General features: G+C 47.2%; 1 protein-coding gene across 1 annotated transcript in view; it reads left to right on the forward strand.

The window, feature by feature from the left end:
• TG (thyroglobulin) overlaps positions 1-16,212 on the forward strand; it is a 247,711-nt gene that overhangs the window by 4,928 nt on the left and 226,571 nt on the right. The window contains exons 5-10 of the mRNA XM_055313866.1: positions 167-326; positions 8,636-8,742; positions 9,413-9,556; positions 9,768-9,953; positions 13,073-14,167; positions 14,616-15,203. Of these exons, the coding sequence (XP_055169841.1) occupies positions 167-326; positions 8,636-8,742; positions 9,413-9,556; positions 9,768-9,953; positions 13,073-14,167; positions 14,616-15,203 (2,280 nt within the window). The remainder of the gene's footprint in view (positions 1-166; positions 327-8,635; positions 8,743-9,412; positions 9,557-9,767; positions 9,954-13,072; positions 14,168-14,615; positions 15,204-16,212) is intronic.

Genomic DNA, 16,212 nt, shown 5'->3' on the forward strand with positions numbered 1-16,212 from the left:
GAGCAGAAGCAGGACGTCAGGGAGCACTGGCCAGGGCCCCGTGCGGGGCTTCGTCTCCACGTGGGTCTGGGTCCCGCGTGTCCTGGGAATGTCTGCGTCTGGACCGTGGGAGCCCAGGCACCTACTAGGACCGAAGAATTGAACATTTTTCCTCTGAAATGTTTAGGTCCTCGGAGCTGTGAGATAAGAAACCGGCGTCTCCTCCATGGGGTGGGAGACAAGTCACCACCCCAGTGTTCTCCGGATGGGGGGTTCATGCCTGTCCAGTGCAAGTTTGTCAACACCACGGACATGATGATCTTTGACCTGGTTCATAGCTACAACAGGTAAGGGGACCCCGCCTCTGGGGTCTGCTCAACCCCAGGCCGTGTCTTCCTATTCCCTGCTGAGGCTCATGCCTCAGGCTGGGGCTGGGGGTTTTGAGGTGCCCTAGGTACCCACTGGTGGGAGTTGAGAGAGGCCTCAGTCTCATACACGGCTGGGCATCCGAAGGACACAGTATTCTTTTTTTATTTTATTTTATTTTATTTTATTTTATTTTATTTTATTTTATTTATTTTATTTTATTTTATTCATTCATTCTCGAGAGACATAGAGAGAGAGGCAGAGACACAGGCAGAGGGAGAAGCAGGCTCCCTGCGGGGAGCCCGATGCAGGACTCGATCTCAAGACCCCGGGAGTCACACCCTGGGCCAAAGGCAGATGCTCAACCACTGAACCACCCAGGCGTCCCAAAAACATTATTTTTAACAAAGCAAGATGGCAACAGCCATTCGAATTAAACATAGGTGAACGCCCCTCTTTCCCTCACTGCCCGCCCTGGGCCAGGGAGCCCAAGGAAATGAAAGTACAGGAGAGTGAAGACACGTGTATTGGGATGTCTACTGCATTGTTTCTCACTGTAGCAGAAAACTGAGAACAGAGGGGCTGAGAAAGTCAAGGTGGATAGATGCGCCGCCACCGTAAATATTTATGCAGCCGTTAAACAGAATGCATTGGAACTCTACCAGTTGATGTGGAGAGGGTGCTGCAGCCCATATTATGATGCTGTGGTAGAAGACACAAGGCGCTTGTATGATTTACTTCTTACAAAACAGACACACGTCCTTTCACATACATATACGGTGATAGGATTACGCTTGTGTCTGTGATCGGCATACGCAGGGTGGTGATCATGGCCATCGGCAGGATCGAGTTGCTATGGAGAAGCAGGGGTAGGAGAAGGGAATTAGCAGAGAAAGAAAAATGATGGCATGATGGCAAGCGTGGGGACCACCGTATTTATGCCGTTTTGTAAATTGCGTGTGTCTACGCACCTATAAATGATTTTAAAGATTTAAGTGACAAGCCTAAGAAGGAAGATGCATGATAGATCTCTGCCCAAATAATCAGATTGCTTCTGGTTATTCAAGACGGCCACTTTGTCATTGCAAAGGGCCAGCATGGACTTCAGACGTGGTTGCCTCGTCCTGAGTGCAATCAGTAAGCGCGTTAGTCTGTGAATATTGATGGGAGTTCTCTTGGAGAACCTGAGCCTCTCTGTGGCTGGCTTCCAAAACAACCCATTTCTTTCCCTCTCTGGGAGAGAGAGCGTTCCCATGGGCTGTGCCGGGAGGGGTGGCAGCCTGGCAGCCTGGACACATGAACTGTCCCGTCGACAAGTCTTATTCGAGCTGCTTGGTATTTTAAAAACCGAGAGCATTTCAGGTCAACTCCATGAAATTCCTGTTTGTGTAGGTAAAAAACAGTTGAACATCAGCAATTTCTTATGTTTAACTTAATAGCCCAGATTCTGGATTCCTGAATTCCCCCCGGCATGAAGAAGCTGGCCTTGAACTGCTCTTTTGGGACTGATCATACATGGTCCAGCGCTCCGTGTCCCCCTAGGTCACGGTGGCTGCTCCTTCCATCGGTGTGACCTGCCTGGCCCCATAGCATTAGCCTCCATGACCCTGATTCTAACTCGGCCACTGCTTGGCAAAGTGACCTGTTCCTTTCCTTTTATCCCTATGCCTCAGTGTCCCCAACTGAAATATGGAGATAACTCCCTGTGCACTAGGTCATGGCGAGGATGTGATGAGGCCTCGTCTATGAAACTACCTGAGACAGATGCCAATTGTTATGCATCTGTAGGGATTCCTGACATATCCCCCAGCTGCAGCAAACATAAATTAGGGGGTTTTTTTTGTTTGTTTGTTTGTTTGCATTTTTCCCTCTGAGGCTTAGAGAATGGCCTACCTGTGTGCACATAAGAATTTCCAAACAGCCCGATTCACTGATAGTCACTGATGCAAACTAATGTGTGCTTATTTCAAGTTCAGCTGAGTACTTACTACATACAGGCAATTGGGTGTCTTTCTGCCTGCTTTAATGGTTACAAAAATAATTACGTTCTCTGGGATACGGATGAGGAGTCTGAAACATAGAAGCTAAGGAGCTCACCCTGGGAGCCATGGTTAGTGGGCGCTAGAGCTGTCGGGCTCCACTCACCATCCCACACACCTTTGATTCAACTCTTTCCCTGCAGCACCTAGCACAGAGCTTGGTGCACAGCAGGCCTGCAATCTATGCGTTCAAGAACTTTGCGGGTGTCAGCTTGAGGCACAGTTCAAGCTCTCTCCACGAGGGGGCAGTCGAGTTAAACGCAAAAGTTCAAGACTAAGCCTCCATTGTTTAATAGATGCAACCAGAAAAATTTATTCCTGAAATGGGATCCTTTCCTTTATGTAAGCTAGCATGTCTCTTGGGGGGGGGGGGGGGAATTCCGACTTAGAAAGGTCATGGGAAGGGTTGGGTGGTTGGTTACTGGAAGCCCAGCCACATTCAGGGATTTCTTGATAAGCTGACCTGGGCAGTGCCAGGCCCAGCTGCTCCACGGGGCAGGGTGGCAGGAGCCCCAGAGGCCACTCTAGAGAGTCTAGATTTCCTACCCAAGGTTGCAGATAAAATACAGAATGGCCAGTTACATTTGAAGCTCAGATAAGCAAGGAGTAATTTTTTAGTATTAGTACGTCCCCAATATGGCATCAAGAATTTTGAGCTTGTGGGGAAATTGGGTATATTTTGAATTTAGGAAAGAATGGACTGGCTGGGGAAGAGCAGAGCGGGTGCAGGGAGGCAGCTCTGTGGGTCTGGAGGCTCCTACATGGTTGCAGGTGAGAGACCACGTTGGTGTGGACCAAGAGCATGTGATGGAGAGCACTGTGAGGAGACGGGATGGCTGGGGAAACATGTCGGAAGTAGAATCCAGAAGGTAGAGGGTGAGAAAAGGAAGAGTCAAGCCCAGGTCTGGTTTCTGGATGCATGGTACAGAATGAGTTTGGAAAAGGAAAGTCACAAGTTTGAATTTGGAATATTGAATCTTTCTTTGGGACATTCCAGTGGAGAAGGGGCATGAAGCAGTTGACTTATTTGCATGGGGCCTTGAGGGGAGGCTGGAAGGCTGTGGGGACCGTATTTGCCAATCTATCTTGGGTTCTTCATGTGCTAGGTGATGACTTGCACTTGAATGCGGTCATCCCATTTGCCCTTTTGAAGCAGGTCCTTTTTTTTCCTGAGGGCCACAGCTGACGACTCCTGTTTGGCTGGTGACTTTGAAAACCATGCTGTGCTGTGGAGTAAGCTTTATTAGTTCTTCAGACTCTTCCCCACCTACTACCCTCACCCAACTGCTAACTGGGGAAATGCATTCTGGCTAAGCAGATTGCAGGTAAAGGTTCTAAGAGCTGGTGTCATTGTCAGGCCTAGCAGTCCCTCCTAAAATTCAGTTAATTGGTTTAGTTTATTAGCCCTTAGTGACTAAGTAAACTCAAACTTTCAAACCTTGGCCACCCGTGCTAATCAGATAATACAGTGAGAAAGATTACATGCATCCTAATGTGTGGCAAAGAGACATCATTACAGAACATACAGAGAAATCCTTTGTGGCCTGACCACCAGTTACCCTCATAGGAGACATCCATGCCAGCTCACAGCTCCTACTTGAAGAAGTGCTCTTCTGGCACCTAAATAGCTAATTTATTAATTGATGGTTAGATTTCTGGAGGGACTGTCTGTGGGTGGCATGGAGAATCTGACTGAGTAGTGGTGTTGGCTACCCGAGCCCAGGGCATAGATGTCATTTTGCACAAGACCAGGACCGGGTACCTGGCAGGGCCTGACATTTAGTATTTCACTGAGCCTGCATTGTGATTTCTCTAACTCTGGGTTGGCCACCATCTGAGCATAAACTCAGGACAGCCATCCTTTGCTCCTGCACTACAATTTTCTTTCATGAGAACTTTCTTAGGATCCTCTTGAGGTTTTGCTTTTACTCAACAGAAGGGACACATCCTTTTCCATTAGATAAACTATGTTATTTTTTATTTTTAAGATTTTGTGCTGATTTTCTCTTCCTCCTTTCTTCTGACACACCCCGAATGGGATAGAAATAGATAATAGAAGAGATCCTAGAGGAGGCAAAATAAGGGTAGAAAATAAGAATAAGACAAGGCAAAGTTGGTATGTACCACTTGTTCCAAAAGTTTTCTTATAACAAATAGAAAAAGGTGCATATTTGTCTCTGAGCACCCTACAAACAAAGGAAGAAAAGATACTCTCAGTTATTTGGTTTCCACCAGATAAAAGTAAACCTGTTTTTCAGAGGAAAACAATTTTTTTTTCTGTCAAAAGTGGAAAAACCTTTGTTCCTTCTATCCTCATAAAAGGAACGATGCCATATGCCATAAGGTCCTATATGACTTGCCCATGTCCTGCTGCCAGCAAGACAGTCAGTTTCCTAAGACCTGAGCCTAGAAGGACAGTAGGCATGGAACTTTCAGGAACAGTGTGTCCATGGTAGAGATGGTTGGGTCTCGAGACTCTCTCCCCCACCAGACTTGGGGGGACATCTCCCCCAGTGATGACCAGCTTCTCAGGTTCTCCTGTCCACACTTTCATCCTCTGCCCTCACTTTGAACGTGGCGATGTGCTAATGATCCTTCTAGACATGTTCTCTGTCCTCTTCTTGCCAAATCCTTGTTCTTAGCTTCAGGATCCCACTCCAGACTCACTTCCTCTGGGAGCATTCTTTGGCTGTACACCAGGTTCCAAACCTAGCTGGCCCAACTATTATGATGGAGCCTTTCCCTCCTTTCGGCTAAACCTTAGGTTCCGTCTCGGTAGTTATTAGACTTTTGTTGAGGTGGCAGAGAAGGGTGGGAATCTAATAAATAGGAGGTTGAAAGCATGGCGGAAGACTTCCCATCCTGGCCGACGGGAAAGCACTAATGACAATAGAGAAGCAGCAGCTAAACCATCCTGGTGCTAATTGCTATACTGGAGGAAGAGTCCAGAATTCATAGTGGTGGATACCGTTTCAGAAATCAGCCACGAAAATCAGATTTATCAAATCAGACTTCGGGAACAAAGGGAATCAAGGAAGACTCAAAGTTTGAGCTTCCTGTCGCTGCCAGGGTGAGGTGCCCTGAGGACTGGGCTCTGTTTCAGAAGCAGCGCTCCACCCTGCCAGCGGCTGCTGTTGAGAGACCAGGGGAGGTCTGAGTGGACTCAGGATTCCTGGTGCTGGGTCCGGGCTGGGTGATCTTAGACTGGTCAGTTCACCACACTGAATCCTAGGGTTCTCATTTGTGAAATGCAGCTTTTTAAGCGTTGTTGTAAGGATTAAGGAGATTAGAGGGTGCTGGTGCAGTGTCTGATCATCCTGAGCATGTCCCCTGTTATTATTTTCATGAACAGTAATTAACGGCCGTGACCACATGTGGATAGGCTGAGGCCAGAGCTCTCACACATCTGGCTCTGGACCCGGAGCTTTTTTCACTGCACACAGAATTGGCAAGGAGGGATTACAGGTGACAGTACAGGGGGTCTGTCCCAGAGGTGAGCAGAGGAAGCAGAGTCCAGGAAGGCCTTCAGGTCATCTTCCTGAGGGAACAGGAGGACGCCTTCCAGCTGAAGCCATAGTTGTCTTTTTTTTTCTTAAGATTTATTTATCTATTTGAGAGAGAGAGAGAGACAGAGAGAGACAGAGAGGGACAGAGAGGGACAGAGAGAGAGAGAGAGAGAGCATGAGCAGGAAGAGGGGCAGAGGGAGAAGTAGACTCCCTGGTGAGCAGGGAGCCCAATGCTCGGCTTGATCCCAGGACCCCGAGATCATGACCTGAGCCAAAGGCAGATGCTGAACTGACTGGGCCATGCAGGCACCCCCACAGTGATCTTCAATATGCAAGAAGGAGGGATATCAGGAGTAAGGTCCATGTAAAAAACACACAGAGGCCCAGACACTGGGTAGCTCATAAGACTGTAAACCCAGAGAGGAGGACTTTGACCCTAAAGTAGAGGGATGAAGATGGCTCAAAAGTCCTGCGGTTGATGGGATGAGCACTGGGTGTTATACTATATGTTGGCAAATTGAATTTAAATTAAAAGAAAAATGTAAAAAAAAAAATAGTCCTGCTGCTGGCACTGGTCCTGGGGCATGACCCTGAAGTGGGCCTTTGGGTTGAGTTGGAAGGACATGGGACTAGAGTGACTGAAACTTCCAGTGCCTTGTGCTGAAATACATTTCAGGCCCTGGGGCCAGCCAGGTGCCCTGTCCGTGTGTTCTCCAGCGGGTGTATCTTCACCCGCTGGAGATATCTATTAGATATTGGGAAAAGGTATCTAGAGGAAATTGCCAGAACAAAACAGAGTTGCGTGCCTTTCAGAATGTGGGACAGGAAGCAGGTGCAGCCAACATACATTGAATGATACCACTGGCAGATGTAGGCATCACGGGGTGGGGAAGACCTGGGTGTAAACTCTACCTCCCACCGCTGTTTCTAGATGGTGGCCAACATACCTTACCTTCTTTTTAAAAAAAATAATACTTTATTTATTTATTTATTTATTTATTTATTTATTTATTTATTTATTTATTTATTTATAAGAGACACAGAGAGAGAGGCAGAGAAATAGGCAGAGGGAGAAACGGGCTCCTTGCAGGGAGCCCGTCATGGGACTCAATCCCTGGACTCTGGGATCACATCCTGAGCCAAAGGCAGACACATAACCGCTGAGCCACTCAGGCGTCCCCATAACTTACCTTCTTAACCTCTAAAATGGGTACGAGAAAGTACCACCTGCCTTTTAGGAGTGTTAAGTGGATGAAATAAGTCAACGTATATTAAATATTTGGCAGATTGTCTTGTACGGGACAGTGCTCAACAAATGGAAGTGATTATTATCCTAGTATTAGAGCTTTTAGAGTTGAATCATCCCAGTTTTCAATTCATGAATTTTTATTATATATGCTCCAATCTGTGGCAACTGGGAAAAGTGAGTTTTTAGTTTCTGCTATGCATAACTTACCTACCATAACACTCCTTTTTATTTAACTCATGAATACACTATAAAAGACCAACAACATGGAAAAAAATCCATACTCCTGTAGTGCTTTTATAGGTATTGTGTTGCATATTCATTTTCAAATTAGCTACTATGGTTGCACCCCCAGTTCAGGCTGCAAGCAATTGCTGTGTTATCTATTGCCTTCCAATAGTGGTTCATGTGCACTGTGGTAATTGCAGTGTCTATACAGGCCATTTTGTATTCTCCCCTTTTTACCTAATGTTGTAGATGCAACCATTTAGGAAGTTTACTGTAATTTACTTCTTACTCTTCCTATCACCGGATATTAAGGTTGTTTTCAGTGTTTTGCTGGAATAGATGACACAGCAGTGGATCCCTGCGCCGAGAGCTGCTGCTTCTGTTAACTTACTCTCTGGGGATGTTTCCCGACACAGGGAGAAACACATTATGGTTGGTTCTCATGTGCTAGCCCTATAGGGCATAAAAACAAATCCCCTGATGTTGCGTAACGATCCCTCTCTGGTTGCTGAATCATTGCATATGGGAAGAACTCCTCGGTATGTTTTTATATCACTTTAGCTTCATCTTACTTCCCGATCGGGAACCCTGCCAGTTGGCTCCTGATAGCAATTGCCAGGTCGGACGTGGCTTGGGCACACTTGCCCTGTACTTATGGAGAGGGACTGCATAGCCCTTTTGATGGTGTCATGTTGATTTTGTGTGTTCTCAACTGTGGAACTGGGAAACGTCCTGAAGAATTTCCTACGGTGGATTCTGGCTTCTTTTCGAGCTCTGGAAAAGTTGTAAAGGGCTCCGGAGTTTTTTGATCTCCCAAAATGAGATCATCTACAATGTACCATATGTTTGTCAAGCAAACTTAGCCTTGAGTCCCTAATGTTATAGTCTAGTAACGTTACACTCCAGTGATGTGATGTCCATCATCCTTTTTCCGCCCGATCATACGAGGCACACATTTGGGTGCAAATTGGTGAAATTCCACGAGGGAGGCAAATGACTAATTCATAGGCGACAGCTGAGTGCGGCTTCATTTTCACTTGTCCAGCCTGGCCCTGGTCAGGTAAAACCAGTTTAGAAAAGAAACATATTTACTGCAAGAAACATGGAGCAAATGGCATGAGATTAAAAAAAAAAAAAAGAAAAAGAAAAAAAAAAGTAGATATTCCTTCTCCCCAGATGAGATGAGGCCACATTTCTTTCTTTCTTTTAGAGGAGCTTGTGAAGACTTGAGCTTTAGGAAACAGTGGCCATAGATCTCATTCTGTCTTAGGTTTCCAGATGCATTCGTGACCTTCAGTGCCTTCCGGAGCAAGTTCCCTGACGTGTCTGGGTATTGTCACTGTGCAGACAGTCTAGGGCGGGAGCTGGCCGGCACAGGTAAGCACATCTTAGGTAAATGGAAGGAGAGAGAGAGAGAGAGAGAGAGAGAGAGAGAGACATTCCCCAAACCTGAAATCTTGCTGAACAGAAGGCAGTGTCTGTTTGTGCTCCTGCTAGGCTGCCATGGGTGTTGAAGAGGGCGCAGTTTGCAAATGTTCATCTCGGGTGCTATGAACACAGCTGCTAGTGCATATGGAGCCTTCATGCACACTGGAAAGAGGAGCCCCACTTTGGGCAGGTGCGGCTCTGAGCCCAGAGAGTGGAACACAGGATGCCTTTTAATCTGCTCTCATTCTTGCAAACTGTGCTTCTTGGTGCTGTGAGCAACCTGCACAACCATATAGCAGTCCCGACTTTGGAAACCATTACCATCTTTTTGTTTTAAGACTTTATTTATTCATGTGTGGGGGCAGAAGGAAAGAGAGAATCTTAAGCAGACTCTTTGCTGAGTGTGGAGCCCCATGTGGGGCTCGTTCTCACGACCCTGAGATCATGACCTAAGCTGAAATCAAGAGTTGGATGCTCAACAGACTGAGCCACCCAGGCACCGCTGAGACCATTAATTCTTGATCAGATCCATGAAGATCCTAATATCTGTTTGATCAGCAAGGTCAGGGCTTCCTTTTGGAATGCACTGAGCCCTTGAGACGCTTCTGTCTTTGCTCAGGTTTGGAGCTGTTGCTCGACGAAATTTATGACACGATTTTTGCTGGCCTGGACCTTGCTTCCACCTTCGCCGAAACCACCCTGTACCGGATATTGCAGAGACGGTTCCTAGCAGTCCAGCTAGTCCTCTCTGGCCGCTTCCGATGTAAGTCCTAAGCCGATGACTCATAGGTGTGCTTCTGCTTGGTGGAAACCACTTAGGCCTTAGAGTCCCCGTAGCCTCTGGGGCTGGTCCTCTGAAGCAGAAGGAGGATTTAGAACATGGTAAGAGCACACAGAGTGTGTGCTGTCAACGCAGGAGCCTTGTTCACGCCCTGTCCTCTCCTTTCCTGCCCGACCTCTCCTCTCTCTCCTAGGCCCCACAAGATGTGAAGTGGAGCAGTTCACGGCCAGCAGCTTCGGTCACCCCTACACTCCGAGCTGCCGCCGGGACGGGGGCTTCCAGGCGGTGCAGTGCCAGAGGGGAGGGCCATGCTGGTGTGTGGACGCCCGAGGGAAGGAGATCCCCCGGACTCGGCGGCCAGGGGAACGGCCATCTTGTGGTGGGTTTCCTCTCCGCGGCCTTCTCTTCTGTTCCCGTCGGGTTATGTGACTTTCATTGCTTCTCCAGACCAACCGCTCTGGAACCCATCACTCCACTGCCTTCAGAGGATACCCCAGAGGCCCTCTGAGCCCAACGTGATGGAAATGAACTTTATCGTCATTCATTTCCAATATGTTTCACATTCTACATCAGGCACAGTTGCTTCCTCAGGCGAGCTCACAGGATGTTGGGGCCTCATAGGTGAAGGAAAAACAAGAAGAATTATGTTTACTTGCTCTGTAGAGCAAGAGAATTAGATTATTAAGAGAGAAATGAGAGGCATTGAAAAGCTACTGGACACCAAATCTGCAAGAAGGGGAGAGAAACACATTGTTGGAACATGATCAGGGTGGGGTTTGATGCTTTAAGCCTAGAGGGAATGGGAGGGATGGGACAGTGAGGTCTTTCATACTAAACCAAGGGCTCGGGGACTTCATCCTGGAGGTCAGGTGAAGACGTCAAGGAGTTTTATTTTATTTTTATTTTTTAAAGATTGTATTCATTTATTCATGAGAAACACAGAGAAAGGCAGAGACATAGGCAGAGGGAGAAGCAGGCTTCCTGTGGGGAGCCCGAAGCGGGACTCGATCCCAGGACCCCAGGATCATGACCTGAGCTGAAGGCAGATGCTCAACCACTGAGCCACCCAGGTGCCCCTTTCTCTCTTAATGACATGAATAATATAAAATTAAGAGCCCATTCTACCCTAGTATGACCTTGTCTTAACTACTCACATCGACAATGATCCTAACTCCAAACAATATCATGTTCTCAGGTTTCAGGAAGGATGTGAATTTTGAGGAGATACTTCAACCCAGCACAGGGACCAATAGGAGAGTAGAAGCAATGGTCTGGGGAGAGGGGTGTGAACTTGAGAAATGTCGCAAGACACTCCATTAAGACTCTATTCTGTCTTACCAGTAAGATCCCAAAGGAAATTAGGGGTGAGGGGGAGGGAGGAATCCAGGAGCCCTTGTAGGTTTCCCACTTGGGGGAACTGGATAGATTCCACGAGGTCGCAAACAGTGAAGGAGGCAGGCAGGCATTTTTCTAGCCTCAAAATAGATCAGTGTTCATGTTCATTCAACGATTCCTATGAAGTCACCATTTTCTCCAACTTAACATTTTGAGTCTTCTGTGCAGTATTTGGTAGTGTTCTATCTGCCAAGTGTGAGAATATAGAAGAAGAATGTTTTGAAGCTCTGCCTTAAAAGTATTTACGATTCCATTGCTGTTCTCTTAAAACCTAGAGAACAGTACGCCTTCCTGTTCCCAGGTGGAAAAGTAGAACTAGGGCTTTCCAAATTAAAACCAGGATGCTACCAAATGTATGGTTCATATATTTTTACTTTCTCCTCTCTGGTGTATGGGCCCTATTTCAATGCAAACGAATGCCACATGGAAGTAATGTCTGAATTTTTTTTTTGCCTTGGTAACACTACATAACAAAAGAATGGAAGGGATATGCCCTTAATTTGGAAACAGAATAAGCAAAGTGGTGAACTTTATTTCTTCCATACCATCCTGCAATACCTTCCATCAAAGGCAGCCATGACCTGGTTGAGGGATGTGTTAGGGGTTCTGATGTGTTCGGTCTGTTTTCTCATGTTCCAATTCTTCCTCTGTTGCCTAGTTACAGAGGGACATTGGCCGACTTCCTTTTTGGCATCCATGTGAATTGAAGGGAAAGAATTATTTTAAAAAGTTGGGGGTGAGTGGGGAGGTGGCTGAAAAGGACTGCTAAGATTTATGGTTTTATGGAGAAACAGAGCCTGCTTACTGTCACCTGTGTGATGGAGATGCTTGGAATTTGAACTTAAAGTCTTTTTTTTTCTTAATGTAATTGCTGTCAATATTCAGATAGAATGACCTGACCGTGCATGGAGTTGACTACTATTGGCTGACTACTATTTAATTAATAACTTCAAGGAAAGGGCAACAAGCCTAGAAAAATGTCCTAAGTGTGTTTGCTGCATGCGCATTATTATTTTGTATGATAGGAAATACACGATTTCTTATAATACAGAGTATTTCCTATAATAGGGTATTTCCTATAATATAATCTCATATTACACATTACAACATAGGAAAATATTTCTGATTATAGGAAATACTACTAATAGCATTTAAGGTATGGTTCTTATCCTCCAAGAGACTATAAAGTAGTAGACAAGCCTACCCGAAAGGAGGAATTAGGCAGCCATACAAAGAGCATATAATGAAGCATTAAAGTCCATTAAAAATTCCAACAAGAGAATGCTGAAAAAAAAAAAGACCATTTCATTAAAAACAAGTAGGAATTTGTTGGTGTATTAGTTTCCTAGGGCTGCCGTAACAGATTACCACAAACTGGATGGCTTAAAACAACAGGAATTTATTCCTTCCCAGCCTGGAGGCCAGGAATCTATAATTGGGGTGTTAGTAGGGCTGAGCTCCCTCTGAAGGCCCTCAGGAAGAATTCATCCTTGGCCTGTCCAGCTGTGGGGTGGGGTGGGGCTGCCAGCACCCCTTGGCCTTCTTTAGCTCGTACCTGCATTCTGCCCTCATCTTCACATGGCCTTTCCCCCGTGTGTCTGTGTCTTTTCATGGACTTAGGAGGACACCCATCATGGGATTTAGGACTCACTCATCTTATGTGACCTCATTTCAACTAATTACATCTGCAAAGACCTTACTTCCATATGATGTTATGTTCTAAAGTTCTGGGTGGATAGGAATATTGGGCCGAGGAGTCAGGGAGGCTCAGCCTCATACATTTGGTGCATGTATGTGGTCAGATTGTCAGAAGGTGGACCGGTGCCTGGGAGGCTTGCCTTAGAAGAGGGTCACCGGCTGATGAGAGGTAAGAGAGGAAGTCACATCAACTGGAATACTCACTCCCACCGAATGGCCACCACCGATGCTGCTCGGGGAGGGGGAAAGTAAAAAGTAAATAAAAGGAGAGAAGACAGAGGCACAAAATGTCGATGTTCTTCATTGACATCCTGGACTTCTTACTACCAGAAAGGTCTCTGGGGTTGTCTCAGGATTACTTGTTACTATTAAAACCTTTTCTCTCATTTGTTCTGTCTTGTGCAGCTGAAACCCAGCTCTGTGCGTCAGAGAGGAGGCAGGCCCTGTCTAGACTATTCTTTGGGCCCTCGGGCTACTTCAGCCAGCACAGCTTGTTTCTGGCTCCCGATGGAAAACAGGTGTCTCAGAGAGTAGCCAGATTTGCCACATCCTGCCCACCCTTGATCAAGGAGCTCTTTGTGGACTCTGGGATTCTCCGCCCCATGGTAGAAGGGCAGGATAAACAGTTTTCTGCCTCAGAAACTCTCCTCAGAGAAGCCATTGGAGCAATCTTTCCCTCCCGGGAGCTGGCTCGTCTTGCCCTCCAGTTTACCACTGACCCAACACGACTCCAACAAAACCTCTTTGGAGGGAAATTTTTGGTGAATGTTGGCCGGTTCAACTTGTCTGGAGCCCTTGGCACCAGAGGCACATTTAACTTCAGTCAATTTTTCCAGCAGTTTGGTCTCCCAGGCTTCCAGAACAGCGAGACAGACCTAGCCCAGCCCCTCTCCGTGGGATTAGATTCACAGCCTGCCACAGCACCCCCTGAAGCCTCTAAGGAGGGAACGGCTATGAATATGCCAGTTGTGGGCAGCTTTGGCTTCCAGATCAACTTACAAGAGAACCAAAATGCCCTGACATTCCTGGCATCTCTTCTGGAGCTTCCAGAATTTCTTCTCTTCTTGCAGCATGCTATTTCTGTGCCAGAAGACATAGCAAGGGATCTAGGTGATGTGATGGAAATGGTACTCAGCTCCCAAGGCTGTGAGCAGACACCTGGCAATCTTTTTGTGCCACGGTGCTCAGCAGAAGGAGACTACGAGGATGTCCAGTGCTTTGCTGGAGAGTGCTGGTGTGTGGATTCCCGGGGCAAAGAACTGGCTGGCTCCAGGGTTAGAGGTGGACAACCCCGGTGCCCCACAGAGTGTGAGAAGCAAAGGGCTCTCATGAGAAGCCTCTCAGGCAGCCTGCCTGCAGGGGCCAGCCTGTTCATCCCTTCTTGTACCAGCGAGGGGCATTTCCTACCCGTCCAGTGCTTTAACTCAGAGTGCTACTGCGTGGACACCAATGGTCAGGCTATTCCTGGAACTCGAAGCCTGCCTGGAGAACCCAAGCAATGTGAGTCTGTTGAGTGTTCAGTCTACAAATCCCAATTCTCTCTTGGGGCCCCGACACTGCGCATTGCAGAAAAAGTGGATTCCATTGTAGCTTAAGTCCCAGATTATGCAGTGGCAAAATTTGCCAGTTAACTTAAAAATTGTCCAGAAAAGGGTTGATCCCGTTAACTATACTTGTGAGTGAGTAGAGAGACTCCCTTGGCCTCTAGGAGCTCAAAGATTTCTGTAGGCTGACAATGGCTGATCACAATAGTGCCAATTCGGTGACCGGGACATTCTCTGTCTAGATAGACAGAATGTTGTAGATAACACCTACAAAATTGCGGTTGATGGGGTTTCTGTGGCTGTTAAGGTTTCAGGTATGGTTTGGATGGTCAGGGGTTTTCATCTTGGTCTTTTGGGCTTGTGGGACCTTTTCACCTGATATGCCTATTCTGTGTTCCTTCCAGGCCCCACGCCGTGTCAGTTACAGGCCGAGCAAGCCTTCCTGGGGATAGTGCGAGTGCTGGGCTCAGACTCCAGCATGCTGCCCACCTTCTCCAGCAGCTACATCCCACAGTGCAGCACCACTGGGCAGTGGAGGCCCGTGCAATGCGATGGGCCCCCTGAGCAGGCCTTTGAGTGGTACGAGCGATGGGAGGCCCAAAACAACAGTGGCCAGGAGCTGACCCCTGCCGAGCTGCTCAGGAAGATCATGAGCTATAGAGAAGCTGCTTCTGGAAGCTTTCGCCTCTTTATTCAAAGTCTGTACGCGGCTGGCCAACAGGGCATCTTCCCGGGGTTGGCGATATACCCATCTTTCGAAGATGTTCCCCTGGCGGTGATGGAAGGCAACCGGACCCAGCCTGGAGGGAACATCCTCCTGGAGCCCTACCTCTTTTGGCAGATCCTGAATGGCCAGCTCAGCCGATACCCAGGGACCTACTTAGACTTCAGCGCTCCTCTGGCACACTTTGACCTTCGGAGCTGCTGGTGTGTCTCTGAAGCTGGTCGAGAACTGGAAGGCACCCGGACAGAGCCGAGCAAGGTCCCAGCATGTGAGTTAAGCCACAGCGGAGAGCTGAGTCTATGTTTTTATGCAGAGGAGGTCTGGTAGGGGCGTATTTAGTGTCAGAACTGTCATGGAGTTTGGATATGGCCAGCTACATGCCTTCAGTGGTTGAGGCACCCAAAGGCACCCAGCAGCCAGCACTTAGCTCTGGCTGCTGTAACAGAATACCATAGACTGGGGGGCTTAACCAACAGACTTTTCTCACAGAAAAACGTGAGGGTGGAGATATAAGATCAGGGTGCCTGCAGATCCCATTCCCAGTGAGAACCATCTTCCCGGCTTGCAGAAGACCACCTTCTCTCTGGGTATTCACATGGCAGATAGAAAGAGCTCTGGTCTCTTCATCTTTTTAAAAAGACACCAATCCCATCCAGAGTGCCCCACCTTCACGACCTCTTCTAAACCTAGTCACTCCCCAAAGGTCCCACCTCCAAGTACCATCTGTCACCGTAGGAGTTAGGGCTTCAATACATAAATGCTAGGCAGACACAAACATTTGGACCACAACACCAAGGCTCCTAGGAAGGAAGTGATTTCCCTACATCTCTGCAGCCAGGTGTTAGCAAAGTTAGCGTAATTCATTTTTAAATGTTCATATGATCGATTTGTTGAATCAACGCCTCTCATTTGAACTGGATGTCGTCTGTGTGCAAAGCATGATCTTAGGGCGACGAAGGCCTTAAAGTGGATATGGCCTGGCTCTTGGCCCTATGTAATCGCTCATAAATTAGGTGTAACATTTGATTAGCCAGCACACATTATGATCCTATTCACAAGGACATGTTAGGTGCCCCAGACCTTAGGAAGTGCTTCTGCCTTCAAAGTGCCTTTAATTTGAGGGGTTTAATCATAGAACTGATTGCAGAGCAACTGAAGGAGGTTGATAAGTTCAGCTTTGTGGCAGGTGGACTCATAAGAAAGCTGTGGCATCTGAGGCATAAACAGAATGAGGCTGACTCTGTCTTTAAATTGTCTTCTTACCAAGTGGCCATGCT

This window comes from Nyctereutes procyonoides, unplaced genomic scaffold (genome assembly GCF_905146905.1).
Source record: "Nyctereutes procyonoides isolate TBG_1078 unplaced genomic scaffold, NYPRO_anot_genome, whole genome shotgun sequence".
Classification (NCBI taxonomy): Eukaryota; Metazoa; Chordata; class Mammalia; order Carnivora; family Canidae; genus Nyctereutes; species Nyctereutes procyonoides.